Source organism: Athene cunicularia (genome assembly GCF_003259725.1).
Source record: "Athene cunicularia isolate RWA chromosome 23 unlocalized genomic scaffold, athCun1 chr23_part1, whole genome shotgun sequence".
Classification (NCBI taxonomy): Eukaryota; Metazoa; Chordata; class Aves; order Strigiformes; family Strigidae; genus Athene; species Athene cunicularia.
Window position 1 is genome coordinate 2,174,136 of NW_020799130.1, and position 18,510 is coordinate 2,192,645.

Here is an 18,510-nt window from a genome sequence, read left to right on the forward strand (position 1 = left end):
ACCTGCGGGCCCCGATCGCACATACGGCCCCTGGGGGGCAGCGGAACCCCCATCACCCCCAAACCGCCAGCCAAACTCCTGACAAGTATAAGCAGCCCTTTGTTTTCCTTTTTATTTGCAAATAAGCACTGAAGGTCATCGGAGCCCCGCAGCTCAGCGGTGACAGGCGGAGGAACGGGGTGAGAGTGCATCTTAGCTTAGAAGTTTTCCGGTGTAAAGGGCTTTCTCGTCTCTCCCGGTGACACCCCGAGCTCTGGCTGGGCTGGGCTCCCGCACGGCTCTCGCCGTCGGAGCGGTGCGGCAGCTAAAGTTGCTGGAGCTAGGCCTTCCTTCACCAGCACGAGTGACCTTGAAATACCACTGCTCCGAGTTTCGAGAATGAAGGACAAAGTTTGTTTGCGGCACTTTGAGCTGAAAAAAAAGCATCGAAGTAGGGAAAAATGAAGCTGCTCCTGACGGCCGAGGGCATTGAGGACACGCAGAATAGTTTGTAGATTAGAATTTAAGTTCGTTTTCAGCGAGGAGGCAGATCACATTGCAGACATTCCTCCTCCTCCGCTCCTATGGAGAGATGCTAAATGTTGCTATTACCGTCCTTGAACTGAGTGACACGGCTCGAGTGTTCTCAGTCCTGCTCTTACCCTTTTTTTTGTGTGTGGGTTGTTTTTTTTTTTCCGATTGCTAATTGTTGACCATAAAAATACTCTTTTTGAAAATTAGACGTAATTACGTTGCGCAACTTATTTTTGTAGGGATGTTAGAAAAGTGGGGCCCATGGCACGTGAACCTGATCTGCACGTCGGTGTCAGCCGCTAACAAAGGACTGAGTCTTGGGGTTGAACTTCAACCCCGATGGTCTGTGGATTGTTACAGCCTTCCAGTATTATTTTGGGTATTTTAATTTAAATTAAGGCTGGTGAATAGCATCACCTTGTCTCAGGCAAAGCTTATTCAACTTTCAGTGGTGTCTGGCATGTCATACTAGTTTCAGTCCAAGAAGGGGGCAGAACAAGAAACGTCACCATAAGTCATTTATTATTAATGGTGACTGCTCCGGTATGTTAGTGGAATAGCAGTAAGTTCTGTAGCAGGCTGTTGGCCAGCATCAGCGGATTTACTGTTAAGTGTGAAGGTCATTGGTAGCATCTTTAAGCAAAAATTTAAGATTTTTGCTGTGAAATTAAGATATATTCAGCTGCTACGTGTTTCTAAGGGACGGCAGAACGCAAGGGAATCTGCAGCTACAGTAAGATGAAGTAAGAAATCCCGCAGAGGTCTGCGTTACACCCAGTGTTTATCACATTTCATTGCTTAAGCCTGCGAGAGGTTGTAGCTGTGTAAGAATAGGTGCTGTTTGATCTTTCTAGGTCAAGAACAGCAGGAAAAACCTCAAGCTTTTGGTAGCACTGTAAAGGGATTTATTAAGAAATTATACCAGTTCCTGACTTTTTCTTGCAGCACTGTAAGGGAGAGGAAGGTCCTTGGGTCCCATTTTATGCCTCTCAGTGAAGTTAGTTTTGTGTCCCCTCTGCCCCAAAAGTCTCCTGGGCTTTCCTAGTAGTTTTACCTGCTGGAAACACAGGTTCAGAAAAAAGGGCTTATCTTTTTTGTTTAAGGGATTTTCAATGCTTGTATTTCGTACTAACTTAACTGGCAGTGCAAGTAGTGAAGGTGTGAAGGACAAGTTTATTGTGGGGAAGTTGCTGTCCCCAGGTTGAGCACCTCAGTGGCTGGGGAGAGGAGGAGGAGGAGGAGGAGGAGGATGCGTGTGCGCCTCGCTGTGAGGGTGGTGGATGTCCACAGGAGGTCACCTTTCAAGCCAGTGTATTTGGGTTTGGTGTTTGTTGTTTGTTTTTTGTTGGTTTTTTTTTTTAATCGGACTAGTATCTTGCATTTATATAATGTAGCGTGACATCTGTATTTTAATAGTGTTGGCACATGAAGAGGTTTCTTAATTTCAGGGCTTAACGATCTGCCCATGTTGTAAGTGAATTAAATTCGTATGGTTGCTAACCCAAACCCTGTAATTATTACGTTGTGATGAAGATGACAGTTTACCTTATGTTTCAGAGGGTCAAAAAATGTAGCAGCTGTTACAAGGGGCACTGACAGCAAGATCAGACATCAGGATATCTGCCAAAGCTTCCCAGGAGTTACAGGAAGGTTTGGGTTTTTTTTAATTTGTTCTCAAAACCTAAAGATTTGCTACATGCTGAGATCTCACTGGGGGGATTTTCTTCCGTTGTCTGTTTATAACTTTCTCTGCTGTTTGGTCACTTCCTGATAAAACGGGTCACTTCCAGTTGCCTTTTTTTCTTTAATTCGATGAAGGTGACACAGAACGGTACAGATCTGCGTGTTTATAATACTGGATCATTTTTTTTAAATAATTTTTAAAAAATTTAAAAACAAAAGGCCTGATTAGACCATCCTGTCTGGCTGTCAAGCAGTACAGGTTGTGCTTCATTTAAGTAAGATCTGCTGATCTCAGACGACAAAAGGCTTGTCCCTGTTTTTATCACAATAATTATTTTAAACTTTTATAAGATGCCATTTGATAATTTATCATAAAAGTGAGTAAAGAAAGTCATAGGAACACTGAATGTTAGAATAATCCCTATAGAAGAATGACCCTGCAGTCCCCTAAAAGCACTTAATTTATTTGGCTTTTCTACCCAGAATAACAAAGTTTGCAGGAGATGTGCCCAGTTATAGACTGGTACAGCCTTTCACTCTGCTTTAAAACACTCCCAAGTTCTTGTGAATAACTCCCAATTTGTCAGTCATGGTTTTCTAGGTTGTACCTGCTGCTGTCTTCCTGTGGTTTGAATGATGTTCTGCCTTTCCCTCTTCCCTTCCTAGCAGCACGGTGGTGGCTGAGCCTAAAAATGCAGCAGAAGAGCAAAGAAACATGCAACACTTAAGGCTACGTTAAAATTGAAGCATAACTTTGCCCTAAATGTGCTGCAGTATCTGTGTGGTAGCGCGGGATCATGTGCTGGCTGCCTGCTCCAGCTGCTCCCTCTGTCCCAGTGTAACCAGCAGGGTCATGGCGAGCACCCAGTTTAGCTTTTTCAGCCAGTTAAATTGTGTGGCTATCAGGATGAGAAAATGTGAGGGCGCTCAGAGGGGTTTTTGTATAGATACTCTTCATTTAATGCAGAATTATTTATAAATAATTCAAAAATATCAACTAACATTCAAAAAAAAAAAGTCACCGTTGTGAACGTCTCTTTAACTCGTACTGTCTTAACAGGCATTTTGCTTGTGCTTGTGCCCCAGAGCAGTAAACGTGTTATGTTGCATGATCAGAACTTCTGCAGCCTAAAATACAGAATAAGAGAAATGGGTAAACCAGCCCAAACGTGGGTCAGACCCCTCTGGCAATACCTCTCTTGCTTCTGTGAGCTCCTGGGGACGGCGGTCCGAGGCGGTCTCTGCGAGGGGTGCCTGGGTGTTGATGGGTACCAGACAGATGCCACCAAAGCTGAAAACCATCACTGGATTTTGAAATACTGGAAGCACCTGGTTAACACTGCTGACGCCAAAACAGTGCCTATGATCCTGAAAATATGGTGTGGGGTTTGGGTTTTTTTTTTCAGATTTCAACTTTGTCTTATTAATATATCATATGGTGTGTGTATTCTCTACATTCAGGATATGTGACAAAGTACTTTTGTGAGTACCTGATGTCACTACAGTTGTGAAATTCCATTCCCACATAGTACAAGTCTGGGTGAGATGCCTCCTGCCTCTGAGAGCAATGCACCACATTAATGTTTCTCACTAGATTTATATATATATTAAAAAGTGCAAGCACACAACTATTCAAGACTGAGACTGTGTAATTTTGTGAAGGTGAGTTTAGTATCACTTGGTTTTTCTTGTTATCCTCATTAAGGGAAACAAGTAAAATGCATGTGTGGCAGGGCTGGGAGATACACTGTGAGGCATGTAGCTTGTAATTTCTTTCAAATGTATAAAGCTCTGATACCTAACATCAAGTTTATGCTGAGCTGATTGAGATTAAAGTTTATAAGGTGGAGTACACTGTTGTTTTGGTGTGTGCCAACTGTTTTATCATGTGAGGTAGACGTGACTAACTTGAGCACGCTTTGCTTAAAAGAGCTTTTCCATTTCTGCCAGGTGTTTAATTTAGGACCTGGAGAGGCAGCACGATTCATCTTAGACACTTGTTATTTGTCTGGGGATTTTCTTCCTCTACTTCTTACTCTGTGTGCTTGCCTACCAAAACTGCACTGCAAGGAGCCACTGTTTAATAATGTTTAACTGTTGAAACACCAAGTATCAAGTGTGACCCTTGTGCCCTTTCATTCAAAGAAGAAAGGAAAGGAAAGGAACTAGTACAAACAGCAATTCAGATTATTTTGTTTGCTTTACCTTTTTAAAAAAAAAAAAAAAAAAAAAAAATTAGTCCTGTGCTATTTTTTGTGGTGTTCTAATACTTGCAGCCTCATTTTTGGCTTGGTGCTGCACTGTGGGGATTTCACTTCCCGATTCTGTAGCCTGGTTTCTGGTACCCTGCTGTGCTTCTGGTGGGTTTCTGATCCCAGCCTTTAGTGTATTTATACGCGCTCCCAAAAACCTGCCCAGAGTTAAATATAGTCTGTGTATACGTCTTCAGTCTTTCTGTGCACAAATTAACGTGCTGGCCAGAGGACTTGCAGCAGTGCTGTTAGGCACTTTAGTGCATTGCAAATAGAAACTCAATGCTTCTGTAAAAGCAGGCATTATTCCTGATTTTTTTTTTTTTTTTTTTTTTTTTATCGTCCTGAAGGAGAATCGCCTGCCCGAGACTGCAGCGTACCATTGTCTGCACTAGCAATTGCCTCTAACTGCTAGGTCACGCTGTCTCCTCTATTAAGGTATAAAACTCGACACGGTTTCTCCGGGTGCGCGTGTTCAGTGAAATGCCTTTGCTGGGCATTGTCTGTGCTGTGGGATATTCTCTTCCCCTGCGCAGCTGAAGCAGCTTTGGAGGCTCAGTTCTCGTTCCTGCTACGTGTGTAGCACGTGCCTTCCTGCGAGGCCATTCCCAGCTCCGTGCCCAGGGAAAGGTAGGGGCTCGCTTGCAGCGTGATGCAGCTCTCTGCAAGGTCGGGGCTGTAACTTCATAACAAACTCAGCACTGAGAAGGTTACCTGACTAATTTCTGCTTTCATCAGTGGATTCAGGGTGGTTACTCCAGCCCTGCTTCCCCTCCAGAGCCCCTGGGATCAGCCCTGCTGCTTTCTCTCCCCCTCTTGAGCGGGTAGTGGAGGGGCAGCTCTTACCCCAGCACACCGAAACCCAGCTGCCAAGTGTCAGGATGGGAGAAGGGAAGATCAGAAATCCTGCTGAAGGTACTGGGGTGGAGAGGGGGAGAGTAGGAGGCACGCCTGTGTGCGAGCCAGCGAAACAGCGATTGCAGCACGCTGAGCTGTGGCAGATTTGGCCCTGCTAGCGGCCAAAACCCAACTTCGCTGGTTTAACGAGTTGTCTGTGGTGTTGGAAGCGGTAATCCGCATCCCTCTCTCTCTTGACTCTGACTGATTTGGGCTTAAATCAAATGCTGTGCCTCGCATGAATGAAAACAGAAGTAGTGCATTAGAGGTATTAGGGAGCTAATGTTCAGACAGTGCTTTGAAGATAGAATAATCTACTGCTAAATATTCATAGAAAAAAGGGCTGGAAGGCACCTGAAGAGGTCATCTTGTTTATTTTATTTTTTTTCTGCCTTAAGGCAAGATCAACTCCCAACATCGTTTTGCTACCTTCTCTTAAAAACCTTTAGCAGTAAGTACTTGATATCCTCCGTGGGTAATTTAGTGCAGTGTTTAATTAGCCTGACTATTACATTCAATTTTTTGTCAAACAAGAAATCTGCAAATACGCACCTTATCCAACAGCCTAGAATGTTTCTCCCATCAGCTGAAATCAGCCACTTTTGGTGCCAGCTATATGCTTAGAGGGCTGTGTGTATGTAATACCGCAAGAGGGAACAGATAAAAATAAAGCTGAGGAATTGCAAAAGTTTCTTATAATAGCACATTGGAAGGAAGAGCTTGTGTTTTGAATTATGTTGGTTTTACTGAAAGCCTCTTGAAATTTATTTTTTAAAAGTTGAAAGGTTATATTTTCATCAAGACCCTGAGTTTGTGATCATCACCTTTTTCTGCTACCTGAAAAGCTGTGTTAGATTTTCTAGCCAGATTTTGTAGAAATGGAAGAGAGTTCCCATATCTCTTGGATAAATAAATCTAGTGTTAAACTTAGTCTAAGACTTCTGATTTTGGCTTGTGGTTTAGCTATAACTTTATTCATAATTTGTTGCCTGTACATAATGATAAAAGTTTTTATGCTTTAACAATAACAGCATCATCATTGCTGTGATGTGCTGAAATAATTGTGCTGCATATGTAATGCCATGGATTATATAGTCAATTATGTTTCATCTTTAAAGCATTCCTCCTTCCTTTTTGTTATGATGGGGAGGACTTTTGTTCAAAGCTGGTCTTGTGTCCAAAAAAACATTCTATAAATCTCTCTAAATGCAGTATTCCCTCTCCTCCCCCCGCCATGCTTGTTTGAGTAATGTTTTATAGGCAAAGCCTTTTCTGTGCTGTCTTGTTGACATACCAAAACTGGAAATGAGTCTTGAGTGGATGTGTACATCTAAGTGACTCCTCCTTTTGGAAGATGTTTGGCACATGTAGCGATGGCAGCACATGCCAGCCTGGCTCTCTCCAAACCCCATTCCCAGGGCGCGTGTTCACTGGTTTTTCTCATGGAATCGTTCAAAACGCCAAGAGCTAAAGGCTCGTGTGTCGTAACCCCGGATCCTTGCGTGCTACAGCTTGTGCCTTTCCTCTTGCTTCAGCAGGGCCAGGCACAGATCTTCATCTGCCGTAGTGTTTTGTGCTACGCTGTGCGTACATCTTATTTTTTTTTTTTTTAGACCTCTAGAGTAAGATTTCAAACTTGGTTTGTTCAGCTCTTGCTGCTGGCACCTACCAGTTCTTCATCAGATTGGAAAAATGCCGTGGCAATGGAGCTTGTGTACCGTTCTGATGGGACGTGTAGCTGCAGCACCACATTTCATAGCTAGGAAACCTTCTGTAGAGGATGTAACACTACATGTGCCCATCTAAGATTGTGTTCCCGGTGGCCATGTGGAGACCTTCACATGTTCTCTCTTATTGCCATGTCAGAATTTGGGCGAGTCCCTCAGCAAGTCTGAATAGCTTTTACCACTTTCCTGATCAAAGCTAGGGCTGTGATGATCAGGAGGTGCCGAAAACGGGTACAACGCAAAGTCCACGGCAGCGGTTTGGAAGAAATAACCATTTGCAGTGCCAACGCAACTGCCAACACGACTCAAGTTTCTAAACTGCATTATTGGTTTAAAAACTTTACATAATTGAGTGGGCAAGGCCTGAACAATAAAGTAGAGGAAACCATTGATCTCAAACACAATTAAGAACTATTTTTACACCACCACTGCCATCCCCCAAAGCAAGTAAAAGTAATTCTTTGCTGTGCTTCTGGCACTTCTTGTACTTTGAATGGGGCTTTGCACTTGTGCTGCTTGGTCTCCGTCTAGTGAACGTGGAGTTTGGAACTGAAAGGGAAATAAATTTTATCTTATTTCAGGAAAGGAAGCTCAGCTGAAAATATCTATGTTGACTCGAGTAGATCTTGAAGCAGAGAAAAACGTACAGTGAATCAAAAAATGAGATCTCTGTGGAAGCAATTTTAGACCATTAACATGACTTCTCAAAGGCTTGTTTTAAAATAAGATATAGCATAGGGCATGATGTCATGCAAAACGAGCGCTGTTGCTCTGCAGCACAGAGGCAACCTTTCAGTGTGCCTTTAACCATTGCGATGGCTGCCGAGACCAACGATTGCTGTCCTAGTCCACTTCAGACTCTGTGGACGTTCTACGTTTGATATTCTGATCATGCAAATTGCTCTAATTGAAGTCACGAGAGCAGCATCTCGCAAAGGGTGCTGAGACGTGGCTTTCTCTCGTACATCAAAGACTCCTCCTTTGCTCACGTTTAAAGAAATGTGTTAATTCATATAAAACCGTATTTATTCTTCTTGTGAAACTTGTTCTTGGTTGCTGGATTGTTCCTTCTGATTCTGGCAGGATCAGGTGTCTGGCGCTTATTGCTACACAGAGCTCATTCTTTAGATATGCAAGTGTGGCTCTGCACATTTTACTTTTAAATCAAGGGACAGGCTCTCAAAACAGAACGCTACAGCTTCGAGAGTTAATGCATCAGACTGGAAGTATCGCAGAATGCTGGGATTAGTATTTATTCTAAATATTCACTTTTCAGCTCTGTGGCTCTATTTTTAATTCTTCAAACTTCCATGGGTTTTGCGAGGTGCGGTGACACTGGTTTTTATTGTTTGCTAGTAAAGATGGTGGTGGTTTTGTTTGGTTTTTTTTTTTTTAAAAAAAAAGAGGAACCGCATTGCTTGTCTTCTCCTTTTCTGTAACACTACTTCCTAATAATTAACTTGCAAATTTTGTGGGATAGTGGGTGTTGTAAAACCAACAGCATCTTAAGAGTTGTTGGGGAGGTGCGGGTCTTCTAAACACTGTTGATGTGGAGTTAATAAATCTTTAGTTGCATGGTGGTAGAATCTGACAGGCCAAATTTGGTTTTGCAGTGGCAGTTTTAGAAATATTTGTACTTTATCCTTATTTGTAGCTATAAACCTCAGGATGTTGAGGCAAAACGTTTGCCTGAGCTTCTGTCTGATTTCTTTTTAGCCTCCATCTTATTTCACATTGAGCTGTCTTTAAGGCGTTTGGATGGAATATGCTTCTACTGCGGTGTGAAACAGGCTTTTCCCCATAATGTAAGTCATGGGAATGTGACTGTGCTATATGCAAAGAACCTGACATTTCTAATATCGCCAGGGTCTGTGGTACTTGGATGTTGCTGAGTTGATGCCTCCTTCATGGAGAGCCTTAAGGCTTTTCAGAACTTCCCTCTGGTTTTGCCGTTTGCATATCCCTTCAGATATTTGGATTTCATTTAGATCTACTCTCCACCCAGCTGATTTTCTTTGGTTGACTTCTTAGTCGAGGCCAGCTTGGGCATAGCTTAAAAGGAGGGCACGTTCTGACTGTGACGTGACCCTCACTGTGCAGGGAGGGTGGCCACCAGTTTCCATCCTTGAGCTCGCTGGGGCGATGCCTGGGATTGTGCTGTGCCTGTGGCTGGCAGCTGCTGGGTCTGGTGGGCTCTACTGGCCATTGGTTTTCCAGCTGGAGAGCTCTGGCTACCTGCTCGGGGTGGAATTGCAAGATCAGAGATCTTGGTTTTATTTGTGGTTATGCTGTAGGTTGTGTTTTCAGTAGCAGGTTCTTGCTCAAGCGTGCAGATGGTAGGCATCCAGGGTGAGACAGCTTCATTTGACTGCTTCCCCCCTTCCCACGGCATTAAAGAAAGAGCACCAACTAGCATATGTTTAAACAAGAAAATAAACAAGCACCAAGAAAAAACGAGCCACAAACATTAGAGGTGTCTTCATGCTTGCTTTGTGCTCCTCTGAAGTGAAGCTCTTAAGTGTTTGTCAGCTGCCACAGGATTTTCTAAGTTTAATGTTTGTAAAAGGTGTTCTGCTCCGGTGAGCAGAAAAGCTCTAATTGCAAAGTGTTGATGCCGTAGTTGTGGAGATGTGCTTGCTAATCTGCTCTGTAATCACCTTCAGGCATTTTGTGCCTTGGCCTCAGCTTTTTGGTCTTCAGTTTCTTGTTCCTTTTAGTCTGGAAACAAAATGTTTCCCTTCCTGGAGCTTATTCCAGGCTGCGTGGCCTGGGTTGGCTGTTGTGAAGCAGGTGTATCCCAGTCTCTTGTTCTTACGCCCTTATTTCTTGCTGTGTGGGGTTTTTTTTTGGGGGGGCGGTTTGTTTGCTTGCTTGTACCTAATTCAGCACCGTGTCTGCGGTGTGAGTTAGTGTGGTTTGTGGGCGTGAACCTCCTCAGCTAGATTCTTCCACAAGAGCATCTCTGCGTTAGCCTGGTTTTTAGGTTGCAGCTCCTGGGAGTCGGACGGGTAGTTTAGCTAACCCGAGGTCGGTGTAGCACCCTGGTTTGCTTTGCTGCAGCGTCAGGCACACCGCTGGGATGTTGGCTCTCGTGAAGTTGTGCGGAGCAGAAGCATGTCAAGCTTGCAGGGTACTCGCCCGGCTTCAGTGTGGAGACGCAGCGTTGCTGGAATCGGCAAGTTCTTTCTGGCTGCGGTTATGCTTTGTGGCAACCAGTTGACACACAGGAGAGGGACTTCAGCTTCTATTATTCGACAACAAGGTAGTGGCGGAGCAGCTGGTTTACTCTTAAAACTTCCGAGAGACCCTGCGTTATGTGAACGCAGTGCAGGGAGCACGGGGATCCTCAGAGCACCGCTCCCCTTCCGCAGAGGGCTGTGGAGGAAATCCTTAGAGGAGGAAAGATGAAGCGTAAGGAAGCTCTAAAGTTTCCCTGAAAGCTGCGTATCAAAAAAAAAAAAAGACAAACAGATTTAGACACCGATACCATGAAACCAGAGGAACTGCCTCCCTGTTAGCTTTGGTGGCCTTATCTTCTGTTGTGCGCTTTGGTATTTTTTTTTGTTTGGCACTAATCCTGATCCAAGGCATTCTTACAAGAAGAGAACACGGCTTCCTTCGGGTGAAGGAACTTACCTAATTGTGCAGGAATGGTTTCATTAGCAAAGTTTGTCTCTTGGAGCCAGCGCTGTGGGTTTGCATGACAGTTCAGGTTTCTCTTTTCCTTACAATCCTCCCCTAACACTTGCAAGCACTGTCAGCGCCACTTATGTATCTGTATTTTAGAGCAGTAATGTTCTGAGCAGTTTTATTCTGTTTAGGCTTTTATTTTGGAGTTTACAGTGATCTCATTCTATAAGTTTTTCAGAAAATCAGCCTGTTGGTGGCTCTTGTTTCTACTTTTACTCAATTTCCTACCAATTATCCTAAACAGTCACTTAAAGTAGCAATTGTCCCTTGGGTCAAGCATCAGGCTGCTCATTTTGCATTCTGAAATCAGTCCTGTGTTTACCTTGAAAATAGGAATTTTTTCTGTATTCATCGACAGGACTTTTTAAATTATAGATGACTGGAGTAAACCATTTCTAGCTCTTCCCGAAATCTGGATGAATACCACAGAGACACATACTTAACGCAAGAAATTTGCTTTTGCGTGCGGTAGTGGGCAGAGTGGCAGTGGTGGAATTTTTTTCCTCTTTGCTCCATTAGCTTTTCTTTTTTTTTTTTAACCTATTGTTTCTGTAGGGTTATGTAGAGCATTATATTCCAGTACAGCATTTAAGTGGGTTGGATACGAGTAATTTGTATTTTAAAATAAAGCTTTGAAAAGTGAGTTGGCTTGTCTTCAAGATGAATTGCATCTCCAGTTGCAGAAAAGACCCCGTCTAGCGTTAGTGTTGAAATGTTGCCAGTACGGAGCAGATTTCAAGGATTAGCTTGTATTTATATGCCTAAACTATTTTTTTGTCTGCGTTTGACAATGCAAATCAAAGGGGGGGAGAATCAAATGCCAATTTAACACTCTCATTAGAATATTTATCTCTCTGTATTTTCTTATAAATACTTGAAATCTCTTCGTTTGTAGGCAGATGGTATTATAATGCAAATAGTTGTTGAAGAGTCATCGAGTAACTTGTCAGTCGCTATTTCCATAAGGTTCCTTACCTGGAGTTCTTCCCTGTCTCAGACTCTTGCTTTGAGACTGAAACTCTGATCTTCTGACCTCCGTTTTGTCATCCTCCGTCAAAATCCCCTTCGGCTCTTCCCACGCCTCCTGTGTCCCCTTCTCAGGTTGATGAAAGGAAAATACAACTGTTCAGAGTCTGCCTCGGAAAGTGTAGGCTGCAGGAGGTAATGAGCTAATTGTCTGACACTTATGTCTTTGATCTGTTAATAAGATTTTATGGATCATCGTTGCTTTGGAATAGAATTTGAAAGTCCTGGCAATTGGCCGCTGCCTCCCATCGGTATTTGGGTGTGTTGTCCAGTGTTACTGTCCTTCCCTTCGGCTTGAGGAAGGACTAAAATAAACCTTTACATGGTGGATGAAAAGCGAATGGGGATTGTGCCTGTCTGTGTCAGAGCTAAATCTGCTCTTGTGCCTTTTTCCATTACATGGCGACGCGCAAATATCTGCGTGTGTCTTGAGATCTTTCCCTATAGAAAATGTAGCACCCTTTCTCTGTAGCTGGAAGTTACGAGAGACACAGAGACTTATTGTTTGTACGTGGTGTGTGCATGTCATTCATGGAAACTTCAAAGCTGCTCTGGGTGACCCCGAGAGCGTTTAACGTCAGTAACTCGCTGGCTCCCTCTGCTCCACTCGCCTGGGGAGGGAGCGGTGACTCTTCTGGCATTCACCAAGATGCTTTTCGTTCATGGGAAGCGCCGAGTCCCGTCCTGTTGGGTTTGTCTCAGCAGGTCCTGTGGGTGCTGTTGGCATGTCTCCCCTGTCCTTCCAGGCTGCCATCCCTGTTGGGAATCCTGCCGGAGCCACACGCCTCTGCCGCCCGGAGGAAGCCAGCAAGGCTGGTCTTGGTGTTCAAGGGATTCCCAAGTGGTGCACCTGACTTCATTTTAATATTAACTAGACCTGTCTTAAGAGTTCCTTGCCAAAAAGGCAGGACTTGATCCAGGAGTTCATGGGGAGAAAAGAATTGGGTCAGCTGGGATTTGAAATGTGCCTGGATGCTGCCACGCGGGCTGGCACCATCTCGGTCACACGAGGACGAGGTTGATCAGTGCTGCATGCCCCGACCTCTTCATCGTCTTCACTTCAGCACAGCTGAAAGTCTGAACCCAGTTATTGTCCCTTTATTTTCTCCTTATAAGTTCCTGATAACCACATACTGTAAATAAAACTATTTGCAAAGATAAAAGTCTTTAACGAATGCACAGACAATGTCCAGTATAAACTTGAAAATAGCCAGACTTGCTTAACGTCCTGCAGTTGCAGAAAACTAAATGACAGGCATGGGGCTTTTGAAAATTGTTTCAATTAAAAGATTTGAATTTTAGATCTTACTTTTGACATTGTGCATTGTACAGGCTGTTAACTTCTCCTGTTGGTTATACCGAAGGAGAAGAGTTACCTTAAATTAAAACAGTGTAAAGCCACAAAAACTGACACCTTTCGAACAGGCACAGAAGCAACTGTTCCCTTGTACTTTTTAGAAATAATACTGGGCTGATGTGGGCATTCTGGTTTCGACTTGAGGGGGCTTTACTGATATATCCTGCACTGTAACAAGCCAAGAGGAAAAAATGATTTTATAATAGATGCACACTGGAGAGTGAGCTGTGACCGGGCATCAGTTGTTTTGTAACTCCTTGTGAAAAGGCAGAGCTCTGATAGGGGAATGGGGAGACTATTTTTGCTTTGTTTTTTTTTTTTTTCTTTTTAAAAAAAAATGTTCTTTTTCAGTCTTTGGAAAAATAAATACAAGTTTAAGAAACCATTTCAGAGGCTGTGAGTATCTCTGCATTGTTGCTGTGAGACCCGGATTGGCATATCTTATTTTGACAGTTTTCCAGCGCGATTAGCCCGTCTGGCCCCTTCCTGTATTCCTGGGACTTGGAGGGAATGTCTGGGAGCCTTTGACTCCTGCCTCATTGCTAACGCTTGGTTTTCTTTCTCCCAGCTCCCAGAATGTCCACAGATGGTGGCTTCGGCACAGCTAGCAACAGCGATGCCCAGCAGAGCCTCCAGTCCTTCTGGCCGCGAGTCATGGAGGAGATACGGAACCTCACGGTGGTGAGTGTCCTCATCAGCTCCAGTATTGCTGAAGAACTGATAGTGAGAAGTGCCTGGTAATACCTGGTATCAAGATAAACCTCAGCTTGGACATACTCCTGCTGCTTACAGGGTCTGCTGGAGCTGGCTATTTACACACTACAAGGCAGATAAATAATCATTCGGCCAGGCTTTTGACTGTTGGCTACAACTGCCAAAACTTGAGATACAAATTGAAAGCAGCTGATTCATAACATAATGAGATGTTACAGTTGTGCCTTTAGCTCTTCCTGGACTAAACAATAAGACAAAGTTGGTGCAGAGGTTCTTTTAACATGCTAAATGATGACCGTGGCTGCTTTCTAGACAACTGCGGGGGGAATTATCTTCTGTTTGAGAGAAGGGAAGTGATTTTAAAGCAGCTACAGGTATAAGCCTAGCTGCCATCTGCTGTTTTAGCTAACATAAGGTTGAGGGATTTGAAAATATACCTCACATTTTACTACATGGGCTGTTTTAACTACTGTTCGAATTCTGTAACACAAAATATGTGACCAGCATGCGAGGGAACCCTTATGCACGCCAAAGGACAGGCCACATCAGCACACCCTGGGAGGTGTTACTGTTCAAAATACGACTTGGTCTTTTTTTCCCCCCTTCAAATACCTGTCTGTTGACAGACAGTTACAATTTTTGTGAATGAATTTGTGAGTTTAGACTTTTGTGTAGAACTGTTATGCCCTCGCAGAACCATCTCCTTTTGACAAGCCTGAAATTTTGAAAATCGCTTGAATGCCAAGTGCATTGTTATCACATGCTTTATTAATTTAAAGACATTTGATTAAAGAAAATCCTGTATAGGCTGAGAATAAGAATTGGACTAAGCAGCTTCGGGGTGTTTGGTTTTTTTTCCATCCCCAAAAGAGATGTGCCTGAGAATAAGGGCATATAATAAAAATGACTTTTCAAGAGAGATTGATAGATCACTGTGATACAGTGGTCCTGAAAGCACACTCCCGTGCTTTTAATGTAACTGAAAACAAAAGGACTCCAGTCAAAGACGGGCTGTTCAAAGTGAAAACCCCAATCCACTAGTCTGAAGATAAGCTGCTTTTTTCAGCCTGTGTGCAGATAGTTGATTAAAGAAACAGATGTAGAAATTTGTATGCATAACCAGAATTAATTACTTTCCTCTTTCAGCGCAGTGAATTCTTGTGTTCGAGAGCTGTAGTTTGTCTTCATCTCCACATGAAAGGGGTTTATTATGCAGCTTATCAAGTACGGGCAGCTTAATTTTTAACTGTCGTATGAATCTATTTATTGCATTGCTAGCTAGTAAGTCATTGAAAATTTAACTGAGGACAGTGAAGGGGAGTTGGAAAGGAAAAGGGATAACTGCAAAACATTCCTACGCAGTTGTCCCCTGCGTAATCAAATCCTGAAATTTATTGTGCGTCTTATTGAAAGTGCTCCCTTGGATGTGGACGTAAGTAAACCTAAAGCTCATCTGCATGTACTGCGTAGCGGAGGTCGGAGCAGCTGTTTGGTGGAAAGCCTGCTTTGGTTGCCTGCTTTTCAGGGCTGTCTCTACCCGGTTTTGTGCATTTGCCATGTGCCACTAGTAGCTAAAATTCAGGGGAAAAAAAAAAAACAAGGGAGCTGCTTTAGAAGAGCAAACCAGAGCTGCCCGTTCTCTGCCCGATATAACAAAGGACTGTAGCCTAGTCTTGGAGAAATAGGAAACAGGACTAGGCTGAAGCTAGCATTTCAGCTCCACGATGAGTTAGAAGAGGCCTGTGAAAATCTTGAGACCTAATTTGGAAAAAAGAAAAGATGAAGAATTGGTGTCTAAACTCTGTTCTGCTGGGTGGTAGCCAGTAGTGGTCATGCTTCCCTTCACCATGGTACTTGCGTATTAATTTTGATTTATGTGACGTTTGCCTGTCTGCCTTAAAGGAATAAAAGAGCTTAATTTTTTTTTTTTTCTAACTTCCACTGTGTCTCTTCTCTAAAGATTTTAATAGCTTTGTACCTATGCATGTCTGCTTGCAGTTCTGCTGTTCATAGAAGTTAATATCCTTAAGCCTGTTAAGACTTTCACAGGTTAGAAATTTTGTCCTTATCTTTTTTAGAGGCTTGTTCAAAGCTCACAAGGCTCTTTTAAAAAGAAAGAGCTTTTTTTTTAAAAAAAAAAATCAGCCAAAAAAAACCCTCTAAAAAAACCTTTGGGATATTTTTCCATGCCCTAGCAACCCCGTAACTTGTTTATGTGGCGGTTACTGCTTGAAAATACCACCCTGAGCTCATTGTGTGTTCAAGCACAGGTCCCAGCCCTGGCTGCCCTCTTCTCTCATTGCCCAAAATCCTTCCAAAACGCCACTTTTCACCAGCGGGATTCAACAACCCTCAGCTGTTCTTGCAAGGACACCCCCACTCCCCAAATTCGTTCTGATTTGCAGCGTATTACTGAACTCCACGTTCACATTTCTCTCCAGAATGAGGGCACAGATTGCTTTTTTTAATATATATGCATCTAAAATAGTGTCTGTAAGTATACATCATTTTTTTTAATATGTAAATTAAATAAAATACCCACTGGTGGAGTGCTGGCTGGACCACGCACAACCTCCATATTTTGCTTTGATAGAAGACAGCATTTTCAGCATTTTTTTTCCCTCTTTTGTTTCACTAACATGTCTTGCAGCGCTTTCTTCCCTAGAGAAATGAGTTTTCTTTTATTTTGTATGACATTTTTGTTAAGGAGGGAAGACATTTTTTTGGAAGCCCTTTGTGGGTAGGGATTCTGCATTCCTGACGCAATGGTACGTAGCTTCAGCCTTTCTCCCTTTTTAAGAGGCTCCTGGTAGCAATGAGCTGTGGAATTGGGTTTTGTTTCTTTTTTTTTTTTTTGACTCATCTTTATATCTTCAGAGAAGGGAGAGCGCTGTTGGGGTTAGGGAAACTGCTGAACTTCACTACCAAGAGCTCTGTGCAGAGAGGATCTCCAAAGGACACGCTGGTGCCTCCTCTCGTGCAGATTTTAGCGAAGTGGTGTCTCTGCTGCTCACGTTGGGCTCACGGTAACAGCTGAGCAGAGCAGGGTGAGTCAGTGTGATGACAGAGCTCACTCTCATCTCCCCTAAATCATCATTACACCATTCTGAGTCAGCGGTTCTCTTTGCTGGAGAACAGTGAGAAATCCATCTGAAAACAGGAATAGGCAAGACTTTTTTTTTTTTTTTTGAACAAGATTCTTGCAAGGTTTTTAACACCAAAATTGGTATTGGGCAACAGGGAAGTACAAATAAAGCAAAGAAGGTTTTATCCTGTGGACCACATAGCTCTTGTTTGCCTTCATTTTCTCTTGTGACTTCTTGTAAATTCCAATGGGTTTTGGGTCTGGAGACACCTAATTGAATTAGTTGCTTCAAATATAAATAGATGCAGAAACGTGTAACATTAGAAATGTTCTGTTCCGCAGAATGACTTCAACTTTGAGGTGAAATAGTAGATACAAGTGTCTTGACAGAAGATTTAAGTAGAATTATATCGGTATAAAATACAGAAAAGCAGATGAGAATTGTCTGGCCTGAGGAGAAGCTGCCATACCTCAAAAAAAAAAAAAAAAAAGTTATAAATCTCATTTTAGCCACATTAGTCCTAGACAATAGAGACTTATTTTAACGTTTTGTATCTTACCTTTGTTTTCAGTTCAATATCAGTAAAGAGTCTCTCAAATGTGAATCTCTCTGCAGAAAGACTTCAGAGTTCAGGAACTCCCTCTGGCTCGTATTAAGAAGATAATGAAGCTAGATGAAGATGTGAAGGTACACTCATGGGTTTTTCCTTAAGTATTTATGATCCTTTTGGTGGATATTGTAGCTACGTTTCCTTTCAATTCATTATTTCTTATTATCATTATTTATTACTGTTCTTAAAGCACATTTTAAGAGTTGCCTTGAATGCAGTGTTAGCTGGCCTTTTATAATTAAACTGAGCTGGGAAAGCAAAATCACGTGGGATCTTTGCTGAAGACTTTAGCAGATTCGCTTTCTTCTGTATAATTCCGGGTATTTCCAGTTTTTCCTAGTGCTTAACTGTCTTTTCACCTGCTTACTCCTCGTTTCTCTCGACTCTTCCTTTCACAAAGCGATAGAGCGTTTAGTACGACAAGTGATATCACTTAAATGCTGTGCTGTGCGTTTAAGTTTTATGGAAAAATAAGCAATAATTTAGGTGGATAACGCGGGTTTGATACCAGTATTTGAGCTGAACCCTTGACGTGTGACTGGTGACGATAACACACGAATTGACTGATGAAAACTTACTGACATAAAAGGATGGAGAAAGGAATCGCCCGCAGCGTTTGACTCTTGCGCTGCTCCAGTCCTCCCTGTTTTTTAAGTTGGAAAACCATCAGACGCTTAACTCCTAAGAGAGAAGAGACTGATTTGCACTTTCTTCTTGTTTTTCTCAATGTGATACCATCCTCCTGTTAGGACAACCTTTAACATTTCAATGAGATCCTGAAAAAGGTGCGTGTTGTCTTCCTGTACAAGGGAGCTATTCATTCAGCCTGGAAAGGGAAGGAGCCCAGGCCTCTGAGGTCCCGGCTCAATGTCTGAACCAAATGAATGTCAAATTTTTGATGATGGAGGGGAAGATGAGAATTTTAGGGCGAGGCAGGAGGAGTGGAGGGGGGCGG

At 42.9% G+C, this 18,510-nt stretch overlaps 1 protein-coding gene across 3 annotated transcripts in view; it reads left to right on the plus strand.

The window, feature by feature from the left end:
• Positions 1 to 3,833: 3,833 nt before the first annotated feature.
• The window catches only part of NFYC (nuclear transcription factor Y subunit gamma), a 28,383-nt gene continuing 13,706 nt past the window's right edge, over positions 3,834 to 18,510 (plus strand). For 2 of the 3 annotated variants that reach the window (XM_026863415.1, XM_026863417.1), the window contains exons 1-4: positions 3,836 to 3,858; positions 4,799 to 4,886; positions 13,714 to 13,826; positions 17,561 to 17,632. In XM_026863415.1, coding sequence (XP_026719216.1) covers positions 13,722 to 13,826; positions 17,561 to 17,632 — 177 coding nt within the window. In that variant the 5' untranslated portion in view covers positions 3,836 to 3,858; positions 4,799 to 4,886; positions 13,714 to 13,721. Of the gene's footprint in view, positions 3,859 to 4,798; positions 4,887 to 13,713; positions 13,827 to 17,560; positions 17,633 to 18,510 lie in introns of all 3 variants that reach the window. The other variant, XM_026863416.1, reaches the window with a different exon arrangement.